Source organism: Rhinolophus ferrumequinum, chromosome 18 (assembly GCF_004115265.2).
Source record: "Rhinolophus ferrumequinum isolate MPI-CBG mRhiFer1 chromosome 18, mRhiFer1_v1.p, whole genome shotgun sequence".
NCBI classification, from domain to species: Eukaryota; Metazoa; Chordata; class Mammalia; order Chiroptera; family Rhinolophidae; genus Rhinolophus; species Rhinolophus ferrumequinum.
This window is the reverse complement of record NC_046301.1, coordinates 58,164,951-58,188,198: the sequence shown is the minus strand read 5'-3', so window position 1 is coordinate 58,188,198 and position 23,248 is coordinate 58,164,951. Positions and strand designations below refer to the sequence as shown.

The window sequence follows — 23,248 nt, the reverse complement described above, 5'->3', positions numbered from 1 at the left end:
CTCTGGGAAGACCCTTCCCAGGGGAGAGGAAAGCACGTACAAGGCTCCATTCGTGTAGACAGTGTCTCCGCCCTCCACGTACTGCACTTGGGGGTACACGTGCTGCACGGGCTGGACCTGAAACATCAGACATTTTGAGTTACGCACAGTGGGCTTCTTGTTTGTGCTTCCACGTTATTCAAGGTGAAAGTAACTTCTATTGCCTTTTATAAACAGTGAGTACTACATTACAGTTTTCCCGCCCACAGTTGGCACTTCTAGAAAGAAACTAGGAGAGACAGTCCCAGAAAGGCCATGTAGGAGGTGGCAGTGTATAGGGAAGCAAGGTGGGTGGCGCCTGTTCTGTGGGGGGAGGGCCCGGCCAACAGCTGGAGCAAAGCTGGGTAGGTCCCTGGGGCCCGCCAGTCACTGGGCAGAAGGTCGGTCCTGCTGGACAGCGGATGCCAGAGTTACGGACAGAACGCCAGCCTCTGAGTGCCGGACTTGTGCCCCCTCCACTCAAGGGCAGGGCAGAGGGCTCAAGCTGGTCACACTCTGCACAGTCCGATGTTGCTCCCTTCAGGTGGCTCTGGTGCCCCTCCCTGGCAGAGGGGTCTTGGGAGCCACACCGCAGAGAGACTGTGAAGGTCTGAACAGAATTGGAAGGAGCGATGGGCCTGGAGTGGGAGATGTAGGGCGGGGGGTGAAGAGAGGACCCCAGCACAGCCCTGCCTGGTCCCCATCCGTCAGTGCCCCAGCTGATGGCCCCTGAGGGACCCTGGGCTGGGTGGGGAAGCCCAGAATCTCAGAGCCTCACTGCAGAAGGAACCTTACCGAATGCCTAATCCAACCTCATTCTGAGTGACAAAATCGAGGGCGGGGTCCCATCGTGACCCCTCGGTAGGGCTTTGTGTGGAGCTGAGTCCCACCTCTAAGGACAACACAACACGGTGTATATGTGCACACGCTCAACCCCTGGGACAACAAGCATATCGTGAGGAGTTCAGGGCTTACCAAGCCGAGTGGGCTTTACCTCAGGGGACCAGATGAAATGCCCAAGTCACCCCACAAGGCCAAGTTACCCAGAGAGAAAGAGGTGGGGCAGGCCTGGAATCATGATATTGGTCTTGGCCTCCCCTCCCTCGAGGAGCTAAGATAGCCAATGGATCCCTTCGGAGCCTGCTCAGAACCTTTGCTGCTCCCGCCGACCCCGCAAGCCTCCTCCAGTTCTCACTGACACAGCCACCAGACAAACCCCTCTAAATATGCTACTCATCTGAGCAGGATCCCTTGAAGAGAGAGGCATGTCCTCTGGGGTCTCAGCCATCTCCACATATTGCTCGCGGTCGTTTTCAGGCAGGAGTCTGAACTATTTTTAATTTAAATTCAGCACCTTACAGAGCATGAGTCAGCAAACTCCGGCCCGTGGGCCAGATCTGGCCTGCCCATTTTTGTAAATAAAGTTTTACTGGCATACAGCCATGCCCCTTCTTTTATATCTATGGCTGCTTTTGGAGATAAGGCAGAGTTGAGTGGTTGTGCCAGAGACTGTCAGGCCTGCAAAGCCAAAAAAATGCACCATTTGGCCTTTTCCAAAAAAGGTTCGCTGACCGCTGTCTAGATCTCCCTGACTGAGCTGGTGGTGGTCTGTGCTGCTGTTTGGCAGTGAGCCCATGCTTTCAAGCTTTGTTCCCAGATAATTTAATTTCATAAGAGGTGCTTCCTCGGTCATGACGCTCGTCTGCAGGTACAGCACCTGCCGGCAGAGAGGTTTGCCTCCCCAGGAGGTTCTGTGTTCCTCCAATCCAGAACTTTTGCGTCTGTATGCCTGTCTGCCTCAGCACCTACGCTCTATCAAGGGCTTGCACCCCAAACCTGAATTTCTGAATGAATGAAAGACCATCAGCTATCTTGGTGTGCTGCAAAACTATCTGCAGTAAAAGATTTTTTTAAAACATAGCTTCAAAAGAACCTTCTGGTAAGGAACTGAAGACATCAAAGAAAAAGGAACAGCAATGACAGAAAAGAAAGCACAGTTCAGAGAGGGCTCCAGATCACTAAGTGCTAATGTGTCCCGGGTCACCTGTGCTGTGGTTACCTGCTGTGGCACCTGCTGGACTCTGGGGAGCGAGATTTGCTGCATCTGAGCCCCTTTGGGAGCCGAGCCTGCTGCCTGGACCAGCACCCTCTAAAAGGGAAGGAGAGAAGGACATTCAGACTTGTCAGAGGTTAGGCCCGGAAGCAAACACAGATTACAACCTGAGCTACTGGGCCTGGTCTACTGTTGCTTTATGAAAATATAGGTGGGACTGACAGAAAAGGAGGGGAGGATGCACATATCACACGCAGACTTACTCAGACACAGCAGATGCTGCTCCTGTGCACGCAGGCGTGTACACACACACACACACTCACACACACACACACACACACACACACACACACACGGGAGCACATGCACCTCCACCCGCCCCCAGTGGCTTTGTCTCCTTGGGATCTGCAGTCAGTGAGGTGATGCGGGCTGTCCCTGGCACTGAGCCAAGAGCTGGGTGACGAGGAACCGTCTGGACAGCCGTCCACACCACCTCCCCCTGGAAGAGTGCTAGGTATCACGTACACACTGGACTTGTCCCCATGTAATACATGAGGGGAAAAATGAAGCCTGGAGTGGTCAAGCAATGTCTCTGGGCCTCAGCACAGTACATTCTAGAACCAAGACTCAGTCCAGGTTTCCTGCCTCCAGGCCCCGCTCCTGGACTCCACGGCTCTCTGGGTTCCTGGGCCGAGTCTTCACAGTGTGGCTTTGTCATTGTGCTGTCAGAGTACTGATCGGACACAGAACTATGAAAATATGAAGGCTCAAATGTACTCCAGAGTCAAGAGAGAAATAGGAGAGTTTTGTTTATGTAAAGCTGGGGCTTTAGAAGTCATTGACTTTAATTCTGTGGTTTTCCGATATGGACCCTAAATGTCACGGGTTGTGTGGATTCTGCAGTGCTTTGCCCTGTAAACATCACTGTATAAAATGAATTCAACAGGGACCTGGCCCTCCATGAGTGCATGACCAAAAAAACAAAAAGCACGTAGACGGTACAAAATCAATAGGATGAATGGATAACACAATGTGCCCGTCCACACACTGGTATATCACTCGGCCGTGAAAAAGAGGGAGGCGCTGACACTCGCCACAGCCTGGATGGACCTTGAACACATGGTGCTCATGAGAGAAGCCGGACACAAGGCCACACAGCGTGATTCCATCTATGGGAAACGTCCAGAACAGGCACCGTCACAGGCAGAGAGGGTTCGTGGGCGTCAGGGGCTGGGGGAGGGGGAATGCCTGCTGATGAGAATGGGGTTTCTTTTTTGGCTGATGAAAATGTCCCGGAACTAGACAGAGGTGAAGGTTGCACAACATTGGGAATATACGAATCATGCCACTGATTTATTTGCTTTAAAATGGTGAATTTTATGTTATGTGAATTTCACCTCAAATAAATAAATAAATAAATAAATAAATAAATAAATAAATAAATAAATAAGAACCTTAAGGATTTACACAAGCTGAGCTGTGAGATACAGTAGCTACTTGCTGAATAGCCGTGTGGCCATGTAAATTTCATTTGATTTAAATAAACTGCACAATTCAGTTCCTCAGGCGCACTGACCACATTTCCCCTGTGCAGAGGCATGTGGGGCTCATGGCAGAACACGCCCGCGGGGGTGGGAAGCTCTGTTGGGCGGTGCAGGGCTGAGAAGGGAAACAACGGCACTGCAGCATGGGAACTGAGCCAGCTAGAATTCCTCTTTCTGGCAAGGAACCGGTCAGGAAGCCGGGGGAACCCGGTACAGCCTGGGGCCAGAGCACTCAAGGAAAGGCAGTTCCCTGGACAGGCAGCGGGAAGGGTCAGCTTGGGAGCAGACGTGCACCTGTCAGGTGGGAGGGGGAGTGCACCGGGATGGGGACACTGCCATCGAGGCTGTTTGGGGGGGGGGGTTCTGGATGCATTTCTATCTAGCAGGGATGGGAGCCTGGGAACCTGGGAGGGACACAGTGGCCACAGCAAGACCCATTTCACTAACCCCAACACCGCTCTGACAACCACCAATCTGTTCTCTGTACCTATGAGCTTGTTTTCTTTCTTTAAGATTCCACATATAAGACAGATCATACAGTATTTGTCTCTGTCTGACTTATCACACTTAGCATAATGCCCTCTAGGTCCATCCATGTTGTCGCAAATGGCAGGATTTCATTCTTTCTTATGGCTGAGAAATATATATGTACTGCTTCTTTTTTATCCAATCATTTATCGATGGACACCTAGCTTGTTTCCGTATCTTGGCTAATGTAAATAATGCTGCAATGAACATTTCAGTTCCTCTTTTCGAGTTATTGTTTTCATTTTGAGAGAGCCTCAATATGAAAATTGTTTCTCCACAAATTTTAAAGACTATATCCATTCTAATGCTAGACTCAAGGTTGAACCAAATGCTAAAAATTCTCACTTATCTTTTGCCTTATCCATAAAGTCTTCCTGTATAAAAGGCCATTCCCAAGGTAGAAGAAAACGTCCCTTGAAAGATAAGAAAATACTATATGGGATTCGGATCTGACTTCGGATTTCTTTCTGACTTCGGATCATCTATTCCTTAGCCGGGGGTCAGGGAGCTTTTCAAACAAATAGTGAAAAAGCCAAATAATGTGACATGGGGGAGACAGAGAAGGTGTGGCTATTTCAACAGCTACAGCCTTGGGCCTGAGAAGGCCATTCAGGAACACACAGATTCCTCTCTCTACTGATTCAAGTGTTGTCCAAAATCACAGTTGGTGTGCGGCCACATTGGCCACACTGGTCTCCGGGGCTGGTCCGTTACCTGCGGGGAGGCTGGCACTGCCTGGGCCACGGGCGCCTGCGCAGCTGCCGACGAACACAGAGCCACAGACGCCGGCGAATCCGGTCCACCCTCTGAACTCTGCATGCTCAGTTCTGAAGAGAGGCGGAGAGAGGGCGAGCGGCCAGGGCTGCAGCCGCCAAACCCAAGGAGGCAGCTTCAGACACAGGCAGGACAGGCGAGCGGGAATTCCCTACAGTCCTCAAGGTTCAGAGGCAGGGACCCGGCCAGATGGGGTAAGGAATTGGGGACCAGTTTGCACGACTGTTTTCAAGAAAGGGAGACGGGAGGAGAGAGGGGCTCTTCTTCCAAATAGAAAACCAAAAAGTAGCTCTGCAGGAACGCCTCAATGACAGGCCGTGGACAATGGCTTGTCCCTGTTCCAGGCCGATCAGACTGAACTATTTTCAAGGGCTCATAGAACTGTTTGCTCATTTACCCAGCAAGTCAACAGCTCTTGATGGATGCCTGCTGCTTGGGGGAACTGGGCAAGAGCATTCTAGAGCAGGTTTCTCCCACTCAGCACTACTGACATCGGGCCTGGGGCGATTCTCTTGGGGGGGGGGGCCTGTCCTGGACATTGTGGGGGGTTGAGCAGCACCCCTGGCCCCACCCACTCAATGCCAGAGCACCCACCCCCAAGTTGTGACAACCAAACCAACAATGTCTTCAGACATTGCCCAATGTCCCCTGGGGGCAAAATTGCACCCCAGTTGACTACTGCTGGCCTAGGGAGAAAAAAGGTGATACATAGTGAGAGTAAAGAAACATTTTCTCGTAGGCTGGAAAAAAGTCTTCAGGAATTTTAGCAGCAAGTCAAAACTACCTTCTGTTCCTAGGATGTTAACCCATGAGAAAGCACAAAACTGTATTTCGTAGTGCCAGATGCATAGATCTTTCAAACAGGTACTTTTAAAATTCTCTACAAAAAGACTCACTTAATATTAGAACAAAGTGGCAGATGATACAAAATCATTCTATGAAAATGCAGAAAGTCAAGCTGTCTTCACTTTAAGCAAACCACCAGCTACCTTAAGCATTTGGGAGGCAATGAAATACACACACTGCAAAGAGGAGGTGCTTTGTGGCCAGGCACACCCCTCCCTGTCTGTCCTGTCCTGGCCCCGCGCTGAGCATGTCACCCCAGCTTCTGCCTCACTGGGAGGCCCGAGGCACACACCAGAGTCCACAGGACATAGTGCCAGAACGTTTATATGTATATGCTTCTCTATCACCCTAAGAGTTCCCACCTGTATGAATGAGTGAAGAACTTTTTTAAAAAGCTTTTTTTTTTTAATGCAAAGAAAAACTGATAGCTGGTTAAAATAATTTGCCTAAGGGAAGCAGAAAGGGTTGTGTGTGTTTGAACCTGAGTGTGTTCGTTTAATCCCATCTTTATTGATGGGGACAATTTCATGACCTCCCCCAGTCACCTCCCAAAAGCCTTTGGAGCCTGACTCAGGTCTTACCACTAGATGTCCCCAGTGCCCCATGGTGACTGACACCTCCAACTTTCTCTGCCTTTGAGAGGAGATTGTGGATTTTCAAGTGTGTATTTCCTGGGTCTCCAATTGTCTCTGCCTTCCTGTCAGAACCGACCTTTGGAATTTTCTCTTGGAAGTTGCTTAATCGAGGCCTCTTATATACAGTTTTCTCTAATGTTTATATCAGTCATTTGCATACTAGACACCACTTTGGTCCCATCTGAAGCTAAGAAGTGGGTAACTTCAGTGACACTAGGAGCAAGTGGACTAGAACTCTTCGTGAAAAGATCCACTAGCAATAAAATGAGAAAGCTGACTTCACTGAGACCAGTTCCTTGTTCCACGGGCAGAAATAATTTTGCTCCAAAGTCTAAGCCTTATTGAAGCAAGGGGAGCTGTGAGAGTGTTGGCGATAGACGTTGAGCCCATGCTCAGCTTCCTGTGGCCAGATCGCATCTTCCAGAATGCAAGTTATTCAACATCACACGGAGTTTTCAAGCTAACATGTTCCCTGGTTTAACACATTATTTATCATGCACTGTCTGTGTTTATCGCACCATTTAGCTTATATTGTTTAAGGGTCAGCAAACCTTTTCTGTAAAGGACCAGAGAGTTTTCGACCATCCAGTCTCTGGTGCAACTACTGGACTTTGCCATTGTGGCACAAGAGCAGCCTTTGTTGATATGTAGGTGAATGATCTTGGCTGTGCTCTAATAAAACTTTATTTATAAAAACAGGCGAAGGCCAGGTTTGGCCCATGGGCCATAGTTGCTGGTGCTCGGTTCATACAATCTAGGTTTAAATAATAATGTGGTTTTGGAAGGTGGGTAGAAAAATTACACTGTGTGGATTCAAAACCTTGAGGTCCGCAGGCCCTTAATCCAGTGCATAGTTCTTGGGGTCACTTGTCACCAACGTGACAGGACTGGAGGGGGCAGCTGGGGGTGACTCAAATGTTAGGAGGATGGAGGTGCTAACTTTTAAAGACAAATGGAAATGAGAACAATGGGCTCCTGAAGCTGATGAAGTCATGAATACAATTGATTCACCAAATGCTGGAACCCCGGAAGCCAGGTGTAACCCTTACAATTTAAGACAGGCATTGGGCACAAGGGAGAGATCACTTTGGGGAGCTGAAGTGGGTTGAATAGTGTCCCCCAAATTCATGTCCACCGAGAATCTCATATGGACCGTATCTGGAAATACGGTCTTTGCAGATGTAATCACGTACGGATGAGATGAGACCATACTGGATTAGGGTGGACCCTAAATCAAGTGACAGTGTTCTTATAAGAGACAGAAAGCACACACGTGGAAGAAGGCCATGTGAAGACAGAGGCAGAGGCTGGAGCGATGCCGCTACAAGCCAAGGAAAGCCAAGGATTGCTGCTGCGAGCCACTAGAGCAGGGGTGGCCAAACTTTTTTCAACGGTCTTCACCAAGGGCCATACGCAGTAAAATACACGAACAGCCGGGCCGCTCACTCGAGGTGAAGTACGTATTGCCTCACCTGGTTTATTTAAGTAAACGAAACATATTTTTGGAATTTGCTGCAGGCCAATAAAAAATGGCCCGTGGGCCGCAGTTTGGACACCCCTGCACTAGAAGCTGCAAGAGGCAGGAAGGACCTGCCCCTAAAGGGATCAGGGCCCTGCTGACACTTTCTAGTCTCCAGAACTCTGAAAGGATACATTTCTGTTGTTTCAAACCACCCAGTTTGGGGTACTTTGAATGGCAGCCCAGAAACTCAAACAGGGTCCTTATGAGGGGCATGGGGACAAGTAGGGACCAGGGCATGCCACGAGCGGGTTTTGGTGCAGGGCTTCAGTGCCATGCACAACTCTGGCGGTGGATACATGTTTATCAAATGAATGAATATTTTAATAACTCTTTAGTATTAGAGCTGATACTGAATTATATAAAATTATCTATAGCATTTCAGATAGCGAGACTCTCTGACAGTACTTTATAAAACAGATAATATATGGAATTTGAATTTCAAGAGTACAGATGAAAAATATAAATAGGTTTATAAAGGTTTCAAAAAATTTAAAATCTACCTGGTCATTTTAGGATATCTGAGACTATTCTGGGAAATGTAGAGACTGACTCTCTACTCCGCCTAGAAACATCCCCGATGTTGGTAGCAGACAGGCAATGTGTGGGCCAGCCTGGCTGCTCTGATATATTAACACGTAACTGCCTGTCTGCAGAGAGCATGGAATCCTTCCTTATCCATTTGAGATAATCGAGGTTGTAGGATGCACAACCTGATCCAGTTTTCTGATTTTTTTTTTTTTAAATTCGGGTCCATTCATCAAGGGCTGTTAGCACATCAAAGTTTACGATTTAAAAACAAGGTTTTTGAAAGGCATGCAACAGAGCACTCACTGGCTTTCAGTAATGGTGGAGCTGCCTACACTGAGAAATGCAAAAGGAAGTTCTTCGGGATGAAGGGAAGTAACACCAGATAGTAAACTTAGATCTACAAAAAGGAATAAAGATCACTTGAAATGATAAATATGTGGGCAATTATAAAAGACTGCATTATTTTTCTCTTAATTTCTTTATATATATATATATATATATATACACACACACATATATATATAATAGAATATTTATAACTCTCTACTGTGGGGTTTATAACATGTAGATGCAATCTATATAACAATAATAGCACAAAGGATAGGAAGTAAATAGAATTACACATGCAAAGTATTTTACATCATATAGTAACATATTATTAATAACTCCTATCTAGTTTGTGATAAATTAAAGCATATGATAATTCCTAAGGTAACCTCTAAAAATACAAAGAGATATAGTTAAAAACTAAAAGAGGATTAAAATTAAATACTAAACATATGTGCATATCCCAAAAGAGAGCTGGGAATGAAGAACAGAAGAACAAAAAGACAGATGAAACAAAGAGCAAAATGGCTTTCCTAAATCCAGACATATTAATAATTACATTAAATGTAAACAGATTAAACACTTGAATAAAAAGCAGAAATGATTAGCCTGGATTAAAAAAAAAGGATCCTGTTATATGTCGCCTAAAAAAATCCCTAAAGGCACACACAGCTGTAAAGTAATACGATGGAAAAGGATATACCATGCAAATTCTAATCTTAAGAAAATTGGAGTGGCTACAATAATCAGACAAAATAGACTTCAAGACAGAGAATCTTTCTAGAGATGAGGGACATTACAACATGATAAAATTATCAATTTATCAGGATGACATAACCATTATAAATGTGTATGAACCCAGTAAAACAGCTTCAAAATAAACGAAGAAAAAAAATCAGCAGAACGAAGGAAGAAATAGATAAATAAATAATCATAGTTGGAGATTTTAAACACCCTTCCCTCCTCTCAGCAATTTTGATAGAAACTAAACACAAATATCAGTAAGGATATAGAATATCTGACTGACACTATCAACCATATTGCCAACTATTTAGAAAATTTAAAATACACTTCTAAAATAACCTATGGGTCAAAGAATAAACCATAAGAGAAATTAGGAAATATTTTGAACTGAATGATAGTGAAAATACCATGTATCAAAAATTGTGGGAGGGCTGGCCTGGTGGCTCAGGTGGTTAGCGCTACATGCTCCTAACTCCAAAGGCTGCCGATTTGATTCCCACATGGGCCAGTGAGCTCTCAAACACAAGGTTGCCAGTTTGATTCCTTGACTCCTGCAAGGGATGGTGGGCAGCGCCCCCTGCAACTAAAATTGAACACGGCACCTTGAGCTGAGCTGCCGCTGAGCTCCCGGATGGCTCAGTTGGTTGGAGCGCGTCCTCTCAACCACAAGGTTGCCGGTTTCAACTCCTGCAAGGGATGGTGGGCTGCGCCCCCTGCAACTAGCAATGGCAACTGGACCTGGAGCTGAGCTGCGCCCTCCACAACTAAGACTGAAAGGACAACAACTTTACTTGGAAAAAAGTCCTGGAAGTACATACTGTTTTCCCCAATAAAGTCCTGTTCCCCTTCCCCAATTAAAAAAAAAAAAAATCATGGGATGCATCTAAAGCAGTGTCTAGAGGGAAATGTTTAGTTTTATAAGCTTATATTAGAAAGAAAAGCTTAAAAATCAATCATTTATATTTTCAACCTGAGGAAGCTATAAAAAGATGACCAAATTAAACGTAAGTAGAAAGAAGAAAATAATAAAGAAAAACAGTGAAATAAAAAATTCCACAAACAATAGAGAAAATAAACAAAACCTAAATTTCTTCAAAATTGTTTAATTTCTTCCAAAAAGAAATGAGCTATCTAGCCATGAAAAGACATGGAGGAAACATAAAGACGCATTAGAGCCAATTGTCTGGCTAGGTCTTATTTTCAGGAAAACAGGGTAGGTGGAACACAGAGCATTTTTAGGGCAGTGAAAATACTCTGTATGATAATATACATTTTTCCAAACTCATAAAAAGTACAACACCAAGGGTGAATCCTAATGTAAAGTATGGACCTTGGGTGATTATGACATGGCAGTGTAGGTTTCATCAATTGTAACAAATGTCCCATCTGGTGGGGACGTTGATAACGGGAGGCGGTGCCTGTGTGAGGGCAGGGAGCTATGGGAAATCTCTGTACCTTCCTCTCAACTTCGTTATGAACCTAAAACTACTCTAAAAAAAAACTCTTAGGGGGATAAAGATAACAACACTGACAACCCCTTTAAAAAACACTGATAAGAAAGAGAAAAGAAAAAAATCACAAATTGCCAATATCACTGAATAAAACAAGATATATCACTACAAATCTTACAGAAATCAAAATGATAATAAGGAACTATTATGAACAACTTTAGCCAATAAATTCAACAACTTGGATTGAATGAACACTGTTTTGAAAAACACAGCATACCAAAACAGATACAACATGAAACAAAAAATGTGAATGTCAAATCTAACAAAGAAATTGAATATTATCAAACAACTCCCTACAAGGAAAACTCCAGGTATAGACAGTTTCCCCGGTGAATGCTACCAAACACTGAAAAAGAAATTAATACACAAATTCCATCAGGAAATAGAGAAAAGAATACCTCACACCTCATTTTACGAGGTCAGCAAAACCCTGATACCAAAACTTGATAGTGATATTACAAGAAAAGTATTTAGCCCAACATCTCTCATGAACACACATGCAAAAATTATAATAAAATATTAATAAGTCAAATCCAGCAATATACAACCAATATAACCTATACTTACATTGTCAGTTGATTTTTTTCCCCAGTAAAGACTCAGCTCTTTTTCTCCTCAACTGATTTTTGATAAAGGTGTCAAGACAATTCAATAGAGGAAGAAAAGTTGTTTAAACAAATGGTATATCCATACGAAAAGAAAAAAAAAAAAAGAAAACCACCTCAATCCCTACCTCACACCATATAAAAAATAGTTTCAAGTTAGACCACAGACTTAAACATAAAAGCTAAAACTATAAAACTTCTAAGAGAAAACACAGAGGTGTAGGCAAAGGTTTCTTAGACAGGATGCAGAAAGTCATAAGCATAAAAGAAAAACTTGATAAATTAGATTTTATCCAAATTTAAATCTTCTGCTCATTAAAAGACTTCATTAAAGAACACAAATCTGTAAGTCACAGTCTGGGAGTAACTATTTGCAAAACATGAATTTGACAAAGGCCTTTTATTCACACTATATGGAAAGCTCTACAACTCAGTAATAGGAAGACGAATAATCCAGTGGGCAGAAGACTTGAACAGGCACTTCCTGATGATACAGACACTCAAAATGGATGTGAACTGGTGCGTAACACTGTCAGTCCCTAGGGAAATGCAAACCAAACCACAGGGACCATTAAACACTCACTAGAAAGGCTAAAATAAAATAATCTGACAGCAGCCAATGTTGTGAGCACATGGAGAAACCGTGACCCTCACACACTCGTGGTGATGTAAAATGATACAACCACACTGGAAAAGCGGTTTGGCAGTTTTCTAGAAAGTTAAACCTACCCCTTAACCCAGAATTCCTCCCCTAGATGTTTATCTAAAAGAAATGGAAATATATGTCTTCAAAAATACTTGTAAGCGTAAGTTCATAGCCGTTTTATTCACAATTGCCAAAAAAGCAGAAATAAGCCAAATGTCCATGATCAGGAGAATGGACAAGAAACTGGATTGTGGTAAACTACAAATGCATATGGTAATTCCTAAAACAACTACTAAAAAATACAAACAGATATAGCTACAAAGCTAATAGGGGAATATTATCCGTTAATACAAAGGAGTGAATTCTGGCAGATGCAACACCCGGGGGAATCTCAGTCACCATGCTGAGTGAAAGAAACTGGATCCAAGAGTACGTCGTGTAGAATGGAGAAAACTAATCTCAGGTTTAGCTAAAACTCAGAACAGTGTGGGGGCGGGGATGGCTGGGAGGGACAGGCGGGAAATTCCCAGGGAGGAGAAGAGTGTGCGAGTGACACAGAATATCCATTTGTCAATATTAGACAGCCAAGATTTGTGCATTTCCTGTGTATAAATTTGAGGCTGAAAAATCCCATAAACACAATGGAATGGCTGTGGATACAAGCGGTACAAGAAAGGCAGAAGCCTGGTAAATGTAGAGGCCGGTATAGCTGACGGCCACACGGGGCTCATTATCTGTGTGCTGATTCTGTTGATGTGTGAAATTTACGTAATAAAAAGTTAAACAAACAAACCAATCTGGCTATTAGCTTTCCACCAAAAAGAGTAAGTACAAGTATGTTTCATTGCTGGTTTGCCACGCCAGCAGCCCTTGAAGGGTGGCAGGTCCTGAGATCCTTCCAGAAGATGTGAGGCTGGATCCCAGTGACTTCTCCACCTGGCAGAACAGGGATCATCAGCAGGGACAAGGAGGTGGCTGGCCCCGGGGCCAGGCATGGCTCAGCCACACTCAGCGTGAAGTTTGGGATCCCTGAATTCAGCACACCCCCCTGCTTCCCCCCCTTCCCACCCCTCCGCTTGCTCAGCTGGGGTCAGTCCTCTGGCGATCACAGTCACCTCAGATGCATCGCATAGGTATAAGCGCAGGTCTGTGCTTCTGCTCTGAGCTTGACCTTGCTATATGAACTGGAAACCACTCAGTCTCTGTCTGTCATATTCATTTGTCCTCTCTCCTGTTTTCCTTCCCAATGCTGGGCCCCATGCGTTCTTTCTTTCTCTGACTCCCTTCATCTGTGGCCCCTCTAGAGTGGGGTCCAGGGGCCTTAGCTGGCCAATACAAAGAAGAGGGGCCTCCAACACAACCCAGCCTGGCCAAGTCGGCCAAAAGCTCCCGGTGGCTCAGAAACTCGCCTGGTGTGTTGTTTATAAGCCAAGTACGTTTCATTTGCCATCTGAGGCAAGGCAAGGGCAGACTGGAGAAATAAATAGGAAAGGACAGCGTCATTGCTGCGACTTCCCCTTCTTGGCCAGCAGCAGCGCCTAGAAGGCACATGTGACCTTGTGGAGATGCTGCCAAGGACACTCAGCAGTGGGACATCTGCCGAGGCCCCTGAGTACATGTGCGAGGGCACAGTGAGACCGCTGGTCAGCAGCCCTGGGTTATAGCCTCGGTGAATGAATCTGCCCAGGCACCAAGGGAAGACGCAGCTGTTTATAGGAAAATACTCTGGTTACCTAGCAACCAGTAATGACAGGAAAGAAATGCAGGAAATGCTGAGGGCAATTTCTGGGCCTGCTCCTGGCCCCGCGCTGACTCACCAGGACTGAAGCGATCTCCTTTCTATTTCTTCCTCCATATGCCAAGTGTGGGGATCACCTGCCTAACAGAGGTCTGATCAATATTTAGAAAACACGTGGTCATCTGGGAAATTAGGGAAGGGCACACAAAATGTTATTAGTTCCCTTCATTGTGATTGGCTAATTAACTTCCGCTTTGGGGAGACACACAGCCTTTTACTTTTACTTTGGGAGGAGAAGGGGCCTCAGGCCATTGGCTCACGCTCTCCTGGTACCTGGTGGCATCTGGATAGCACCAGGGTTCATGTGCCCCAAGAAAGCAATGAATTTCTTCCACATGAACAAGAAGCAACAAGTCCAGAATACTCTCAAGAGTTCTTTCAAACCCTGGCTTCTGCCTGATGCTTGTGTTGACATTCTGAGTGTTATCATGGTGACCAGAAGAATGAGCTCCATTTCCTTCTCTTGGATCCCCTTCCATCTAAGAGGCCAGATCTAAGGAGGTGGTGATGGTCCAGTGGTTCAGGTTCTGTCTTAACTGTCCCTGTTGTGTGTGGCCCCCGCCTGGCCCTCACCACAGCCCTGCTCAGCTCCACGCTCCAAGAAGAGACCTGTACATTTGGAGAACTAAGTGTCCATATTTCTCATTGCCGAAAAGTGGAGCCTTTTACGTGGGAGCCACGGCAGAAACTACGTCCTTTCTCGCACTTGGATCACTCCCGACATCCCGTAGACACAAGTGCAGGGGTCCCAGCCCAGGCCCTGCAGACAGTCTCTGTCCTGGGCAATGTGGGGGCTGAGCAGCATCCTTGGCCTCTGCGAGCACCCCTCCCCCTGCCCGTAGTCTCCAGACACACCGAATGTCGCCTGGGGGGCAGGTCACCCGATTGAGAACCACTGCTCTAAGCAAACGTGCGATGTCTGAGAAATGAGCTGGATAAACAGCTGAGAGTGAAATGAACTTGTTGACAGGTTAAGAATAACAAAGAGGGTACTATAGTGACCTGGACACAAAATTGTCACAATTCGGTCAGCCAAGGAGTGTGGAATTAGAGGGGAAAAAACAAGGGACCCTTTAGAGGCTCTCTGCTATTTCCAAAAGGATCAAATTCCAATTTATATTGAGGGAGACCCATTAGACTTTCTTTGCCTAAACCTTTTGAGCAACACGTTATTCCTCAAGCAGTTCTTAAATGTTTTCTTTTGCAGCAATGGACTTTGAAGGACCGGGGCTGGCTCGGAGTTTCTCTGGAATAAAGTATCTTCAGAGTTCAAATTCCTTTTTCTTTTGGTAAGAACTGGGCATCTCTTCCTGTTTCCTTTTCAGTAGCCAAACTCTCCCTCTTTCTCCAGCACAGGATCAGGCCTGAGCCCTGGAAACTGGCCGTCTATCCAAAGGGCTCTGGGCAGGACACAGGGGGCGGGAGGCACAGCCAGGCCCCAGCTGGCCCCTGAAGTCACAGGCTCTTGTCCTTGGTGGCATAGGACTGGCTACTCTGAACTCAAAAGACAGCAGCCTTTCCCTGTCCTGATGGGAGCACTCACTTACTTCCCTCTTTAAGAGACATGACTTCATTATTAATTTAGAAATTGTCCAAGCTAAGGTCTGGTTACCTTGTTTTGGATGGAAACTGATTTTAGTTGCAACTGACATCATGGATTCAGGGGAAAATGAGAATTAAACACCCCCCGCCCCCAGACTTCCCCAACATTTTCACCCAGCAATTGTCTTAGGCAGGCTCCCAATTCCTGAAACATCACAAGACTTGGTTTCCAGGAAATGGCAATTCTCCCCAGGTTGGGGGGCAGGTGCCCCAAAGTTCACCACATCAGAGGGAATAGAAACTAGGTGCTGAGAAGCGCTGAGCGGGAGACCAACCGTTAGCACTTTTCTGTGCTGGGACAGTGGGCACAAGAAGGGTTGTACACGCACACACATACACACACGTACAAACACGTGCACATGTACACATACAAACACGTACACACACAAACACACACACATATATGTACACACATACACACATGCATATGCTCACAAATACATACACGTATACACAAACACACCCACCTACACAGGGCACAAAAACGTACACACGTGCTCACACAGAAACATGCATATACACAAACACATGTACACAAAACACAGATGAATGTACATACACACAAACCACAGGTTAATGCGAGAAAAATGGCCCAAGCCACTCAGAGACCCCACAGCCATGATCTTACTCCAGACAGTTTCTATTAAACTGAATGTTGACTAGTCCCGATAGGGAAAAATCAATGATTCTTATAAGTAAACGGAGGCAGGGGGAGGGAGGGACCTATGTTTACATATTTGCACACATGCATGGAAGAGAAAATCGCACAACACCGGTTTTTCTCCACAGATAACTTTCTCATCCTGGGTTTCGGCTCTGAAACTGTAACCCCGTCACCCACTTTCTGACACGGCTTCTCCCCAGCTCTCGGCCCCGCACCCCACTGCATAATCCACCCCAGGTCCTCTGCCCCTTGCCCTTAGCCCACCCCTCCTGGCCCACGTTCCCCGCTATCCACCCGGATTCTGGTCCTCATGTTTCCAGTCTTCTCTTCCCAGCATTCTCAGCGCCCATCACGCATTTTCTATGGCGGATTTCTTGCTACAACCGCAGGGCCGAGTGGCCGTGACAGAGACGTCACCGGTTACTCTCGGGTTCTTTCCAGAGCCCTGACCCAGGTGTGGTGTGTGTCCCAGAGCCTCCATCTCCACAGAGGACCTGCAGAGCAGGCCGTCCTCTGCCTTTTGCTTGTGTTCCATTCTTGCAGCTCACAGCTCATTCTGTCATGCCAGCTTCGAGTCACGCCCGTCACCACCATGAGCCCCCTGCCTTAGTCTCTTTGCTAGACCAGGATCTGGGGAGGCAGCCTGTGTTACCTGGCGTCTTAGCCTCTCTCTGTTCTCACGACAGCCCCACGTCTTCAGAGCCAGTTTTCAGGCTCATGTGAACTTCCTCTCCGTGTGTTTGCTGTTGCTTCTTGCGATTCTGTCCCCTCATTTCTGCTCTCTTCCTCAATGTGATGGTGGCTTCTCAGTCCCTGCTCTGGCCCTTCTGCATCCCACGCTGCACCGTCGGTCGTCCCCTTCCCGGGCTCTGTCACCTTGGCGTGGGTGACGTCCCTACACCACAACTTCCAACACTGCCCACTTGCCCAGCTCCAGGCTCCATTTCCTGTTGCTTCCCAGACCTGGGCGTCCCTCAGGTGCCACGATAAATCCAAAAGGGAACTTTTCCCCCCAAACTTGCCACTTCTGTGTTTCCTCAGCCACTGAGCTGTTCCAAATCGTCAGGCATCTCCTTCTGCCTTGGGGCCACATCTACCTGGTGACCCAGCCCTGCTGTCTCCGCCAGGTGCCACCTCTCAGGGACGTAGTACAGTCCCTGCCTCCTGGTCACACACCTGGAAGTCTGATCTGCCTCCAGAGTGGATGCATGTTCTATGTCCATTAAAGGTGACTAACCAGGTGGGGTCCGGGACATTCTGAGGCCGAGGGCCTTGAGAAGGCTGAGGGCCTGGCGCCAGCCGGTTCCTGGCGTGCCCTTCACACTCATGGGGCAGCGCAGCCTCTGGGCGACCCAGACCTGCTGACCGTCGACGCCCAGCCAGCCTGACAGCCCTGCTCTGTGGAACGCAGCAAAGAAAGGGACAGCTGGCTCCCTTACTACCTCTCAACCGCCCCTGGATCTTAGTTCTATCAGGGAAAAGACTTAACAGCCTTCCTCATGTGAATAAGAAACTCGACTTTTGAACACACGCTGAGGTGAGTGTCTAACTGAGCGGGGGAGGGGCAGCATGGACTTTGGACTCAGACACAACCAAGTTCAGATCTCAGTTCTGTCACTCGCTGTGGCCTCAGTTTCTTTATCTGCAAAAGGGGTGGGGAGGACGTAGTGGAATGATGTACTGGACATGCCCGCCTCGAGCCTGGATCCCAGCCAGCGCTTGATAAATAAGACATAGGCAACCCTTGAAAAACACAGTTTGAACTGCACAGGTCCACTTATATGTGGAGCTTTTACAGTAAGTATGTTGGAAAAATATTTTGGAGATATGAGATAATCTGAAAAAACTCGTAGATGAGCCATACGATTTTCTTAATAACATTTTTCTTCAAGCTGACTTTGTTGTAAGAATACAGTATCTAATACATATAACTTACAAAATATGTGTTACTCAACTGTTTATGTTATCGGTAAGGCTTCCGGTCCACAGTAGGCTATTAGTAGTTAAGTTTTGGGGGCAGTCAAAAGTTATATGTAGATTTTCAACTGTGTGGGCGTTGGCACCCCTAACCCCTGTGTTGATCAAGGGTCAACTGTATGACCTAGTAGAAAGGAAGGGGGCGAGAACCCCAAAGACAGTCAGCATGGCGGAAGCGGGGCTTGTGCACCAGGCTGTGGGCCAAGCATGTTCTCACCTAGTTCTGAGGAAGCTACTCCGATAGCTCCCCCGTTTTAGAAACAACATACAGACTGAGGCTCAGAGAGTTCAAGCGATGTGCCAAAGGCCACACAGCATGAAGGGGCAAGCTGGATTTGCACCAGGTATTCCTCCTTTAACAGAGGGAGGCACAAGTTTGTAAGACCACCCCCGCCAGTCTCCCACATCTGTACCACGCAGAGCGCTGTTTCCTTCCCATATAAATTGCTCCTCAAACCCACGACCAAGAGAAGTCAAAATAATAGCAGCTCAGTGTTTTGCTTGGAGTCTCCACCATGTAGTGTATGTCACTAGAGCTATGAACTGACTCATAGGATTCATGTGAATGAAGGTTGGACTTGCGCGTTCCGCCCTGTCTGGTTCACATTAAGAAATGGCTCTATTCATTCTCATAACTGGAGGGAACGTGTAAATAAGGATGCCAACAGCCACTGTCCCCATGCTTTCCCATAGGAGTTGCCCGCACAGATGAAGCAGTGTGACGTTTCAGAACGTCTGACACCCCAGGCTGGCCCCCTGACCAACCATGCACATGCCACACCTGTTTTACGCCCCCCCCTGGAGGCTGGCGCCGTCTGTTTCCCACGTCCCTCTCTGTCCTCTTCGAACCTCACAAGCTCATGTGCTCACATCCGCTCTCCATCAGGGCGTGGTGCATCTTCTACAACCCCTCCCCTGCTCTGTATAGGCTTTCACTGTCACTCTGTGGGAAAGCCAGGCTTCCTCTGCTTTCTGACACAGTGCTGAACTGGGACGGGCACACAACCTCCAGGCTTGGCGCCAGGCCTGTGGGACCCGGGCGTGGGCCTCCACACCACGCTGTGCTGCTTCCACACACAAGCGAACATGTTTGCAGAATCGAAGGTGGCCAGCGTGGCTCCAGTGGTCCAGGCCCGCAGTGACAAGGTGGGTGGCAGCCACTTGGCATGGAGGGCCAGTGGAGGCTGGCCAGGAGTCTCCATCAGCCCCCGCAGCCACGATGGCACCAGCCAGGATGAGGCTGACGGGCCCCCAAAGAGCAGGGCCGAGGCCAGGCTGGAGAGACCCCTGTCCTTCGTGACAGCTAAGAACAGAAGGGCTGCTCAGTTCACGGGGTGGGGGGCAGTGGGAAACCCACCTGCAGGGTCAAAGTGGACAGATGCATGGCGGTGAGCATGTTACGCCCTCCGTTAAATCACCTCAGCGTCCAGGGCGTGTTTCCTGACCTGGGCATTGCTGACATGGGGGCAGGGTCATTCTCAGCTCTGGGGTCTGTCCTGGTCGCTGCAGGGGCTGCAGTGGCATCCCTGGTCTCCACCAGGGACGCCAGGTACCCCTGTCCTCCAGCTGTAACAAGCACAGATGTCTTGAGATATCACCCAGTGTCCCCACTGAGAACCACTGGTCTAAGGTCAAGGCCTTAGACACAGGGCGTTTCTAATGAACCAAACTGTTCCCGTTGCTCGGTGCCCCCAGTTCTGCTCCATCACACAGGTGTCCTGGACTAGCCAGGCCTCCTTGAAAAAACCAAGTCTGTGTCTCAGTCACCTTGGGGCCCCCTCCCACTCCCTCTCCTCACTCCAGGCCCCTGGCCACGTTCCCTGTAACGACCCTCCAGACATGTTTTGAAGTGAATGGCGGCACAAGGGCCCTGCTGCCCCGGGCTGCCCGCCTGCACTGCCCACCTATACCGAGCCAGCCTCCAGCCCGTCTCCAGCCGGTTACGGGTCCCTGGCCCCACGTTCTGAGGCCCAGTGTCACAGGCGTGTTGTTTTTGGATTATGCCTCCTCCTCTTACCAGCCTTTCTTTCCTCTCACTTGCACCCTGGTTTCTGCCTTTTTTCCTCCTTTCTGTACCCTCTCCAGCAGGTGGGGAATGTGTGAGGCCAGTGAAAATGTGGACAGTCGGGGAGGGTGCCTGAGGCCAGGCTGGAGGCTGACTTAACTCTCCCCCGCTTATCCCACCTTCTGAGTCTTCAGAGTTTCCCGGGGAGCCAGAGGGCAGAGGAGGAGCACAGCGGGATGACGAAGGATGATGGGCCAGGAGCTCCTTCCTCAACAGCATCTCCTGGGTGACAACCTGGCACAGGACAGGGTGGCCCAGTGTCAGGGGTCTCCTGTCCCGTCCCCCAGGGACAGTCAACGACTTCGGGCCACGGGCAGTACCTCCACTACTGACTCAGGCAAAGAGGAGGCTGGCTTTCCTCGTCCTGCCAGCATCACACACGGGACCTTTCCAATTTACACCCTCTCCCTTCCTATCACCACTTCAGTCTGGAATTTAAAAGCAGAGACACAGCCCCCTAAAAATCAAGCACTTCCACTTGAAATCACAGCCCGGGGGGGGCCCTTAAAAATCACTTCGCTCAGTTCTCTTACCGGACGGATGAAGGATTTACCAAGATGCTAAGTGGCTGGCCCAAGCTGCAAAGCCTGTTGTGGGGTAAAGTATTTCCATGGGAAATTTAAAAAAATAATAATCCATTTAAAAGAACATGTAATTCCTGAAAAACGACTTGCCCACACTGGGACTGGGTGTAAAATAATTCCCTGGAATACAGAATAGCATTTCTTCTGGAAGAATTTATCTTTTTCAGTACTTAGTGACTACCTACCATCCCTCTGCAACAGGCTGCAGGAAGAATCATGAATTCGAATGAACCTCTGGGGAACCTTCGTGTAAATCAGAACTTATGTTGATTCCAGCAACACTCGCTGTAATTGGATCTTAATTACTGCATCTAACAGAGCTGGTGGCTAATGAGCTTGCTTATTATTTTTTTAAAACAGAAGCTTGCTTTTACTTGTTCTAGAACACAAATGACACCCCATTATAAGATTCGGCTGCAAAAGTAAAGCTGGGAAACTTGTTCAGATACTTTAAATCGTCCTACGACATCAGAGGGAATGTTGGCATGAAAGTGCAATGAACATTTTCTTAGGGCTACAGGATGAACGCCCTTAAAAGAAAAAAAAAAGAACGCCCACCATACAACTAAAGCAAGTCTGACTAACGGGCTGTTTTACTGACCATGGGCTGTGGTGTTCTGACACGGGTGGCACTTTTGCGGCTGTGGCTGCATTAGTCAGACACTGCACTCGAGGCGAATGAGGCAGAGTCAAGTCTCCACCAAAAAACCGGCACTGCCTAATATTTCTCAATTTATAGCCCTGCTTGGTGGGCGGGGGCAGGGGGCGGTGCAGAGAGGAGGGAAAGAAATGTGTCACCACCGCCTTTGCATGACGTTCGGGCCGTGTTTACCTCAGCAACCAGCCCTGGTAAACAGCCCTACCTCTGGCTACCCAGGAGGAGGCGGGGAGTGACACTGTTTTGATCACAATCCACCCGGTGGCTGCAAAGTGCTCAACAGGCTGAGGGTTTTCCACTCTCCTTTTGGTGGGAGCGCCCTTCTTCCCCTGATATAACATACACGTTCCCCTCAGGGTCACCAACTTCTCAACAGGAATACTGAAGAACAGGAAGTTTCTGGGTTCAGTCAGCCTTGCATGTGGATGTCTTTCCTTGTGAGCCATTGGGGTTCAGCTGTTGGCTTTTCCAATACTCTCGGGCAGCAGGATGAAAGCATCATGCTGAGAAGCCTCCAGAAGTTGCAGCTCCTCAGGGACATACGGTAGTAGGTTGGCCGGTAGTAGGTTGGCCGGGTAATGATTTTATAAACACGAGAAATTAGATCAAGAAAGAAATTCCACTTAAGACTGAAATAAGTCTCCAGTTGAGAGCAGTGTAGGACAGATTCAAAAGGCTAAAAGTTTTTTTTTCCAACATCCCTTCTTGGTTTATATACAGGGTGAGATGACAACATGACAATATGCTTTCTTCTAAGTAGACCCCAAGTGGACCCAGCTCTACCTGTCATGGCAGATCAAACTCAAACATAATTTCATCAGGGAAAAATATATGCAGATGTTCAATTAAAGCCTGGAGTCTGCAGTCCTGGCGCTGCTTGCTGGCCCTCATTGTTTGCTGAGTAACAACGGTTGCCAGGGACAACGCAGTCCACTCCCGTCTCCAAGAGCCTGTTGCTGGGCAACCGGGAGAATACTTCCCAAACCAAACAATGTCATCCTGGGAGCAATCCTCTCTATCTCACATTAACCAGATCTAAAAAAAACCCTCCCAAATATGTAATCTATTATTTTCAGAAGCCCTAAGAGAAAGGCAAATAATCTCTTCTCTATAGTAACCAAGGGGAAAACAGTTTACCATATTTGTTCTGAAATAACAAAACCCAAGAAGGACCAACTCTGTCCACATAAGCATCACAGGAGGGACTTCTTCAGTCTTTCCTAGTGCCTGGAGGAGAAAGTGCCTTTTTCTCCAGGAGGAAAGAATTTATTTATTATCCAGCAAACAGTGTGGGATAAATCATAGCCACACACGGGGTTTCTGGGCAGTGATTAGACAAACTAAATAAAACAACCTGGAGATTAAGCTATTTGGAAAAAAAAATGTAAGAACATAGAAAAGGATCCTTATTTTGAAAACGTCATGTACATACGAAATAGGTGCAAACTGAATCGTTGACTCAGCATTAGAAATGCCTCCTGGGGCTTTGCCAGAAGGAACTTACAGCATCTGGTGTCCCCTTGCCTGCTCTTCCTGCCCCACTCAGAGAGGGGAGGACTCTTGGAAGAGGAAGTCAGGCCACATCAGAGAAGCCCAGATGGCAGGACGCACAGGGACAC

General features: G+C 47.4%; 1 protein-coding gene across 10 annotated transcripts in view; it reads right to left on the bottom strand.

Moving 5' to 3' along the window:
* Nucleotides 1–23,248, bottom strand: part of RFX2 (regulatory factor X2) — a 93,578-nt gene that overhangs the window by 38,690 nt on the left and 31,640 nt on the right. For 3 of the 10 annotated variants that reach the window (XM_033134989.1, XM_033134990.1, XM_033134988.1), the window contains 3 exons: nucleotides 4,858–5,005; nucleotides 2,078–2,167; nucleotides 41–117 (listed from right to left, as the gene is read on the bottom strand). In XM_033134989.1, coding sequence (XP_032990880.1) covers nucleotides 41–117; nucleotides 2,078–2,167; nucleotides 4,858–4,962 — 272 coding nt within the window. In that variant the 5' untranslated portion in view covers nucleotides 4,963–5,005. Of the gene's footprint in view, nucleotides 1–40; nucleotides 118–2,077; nucleotides 2,168–2,596; nucleotides 3,195–4,857; nucleotides 5,006–14,098; nucleotides 14,124–23,248 lie in introns of those variants that run through there. The other 7 variants (XM_033134993.1, XM_033134994.1, XM_033134995.1 and 4 more) reach the window with 4 other exon arrangements.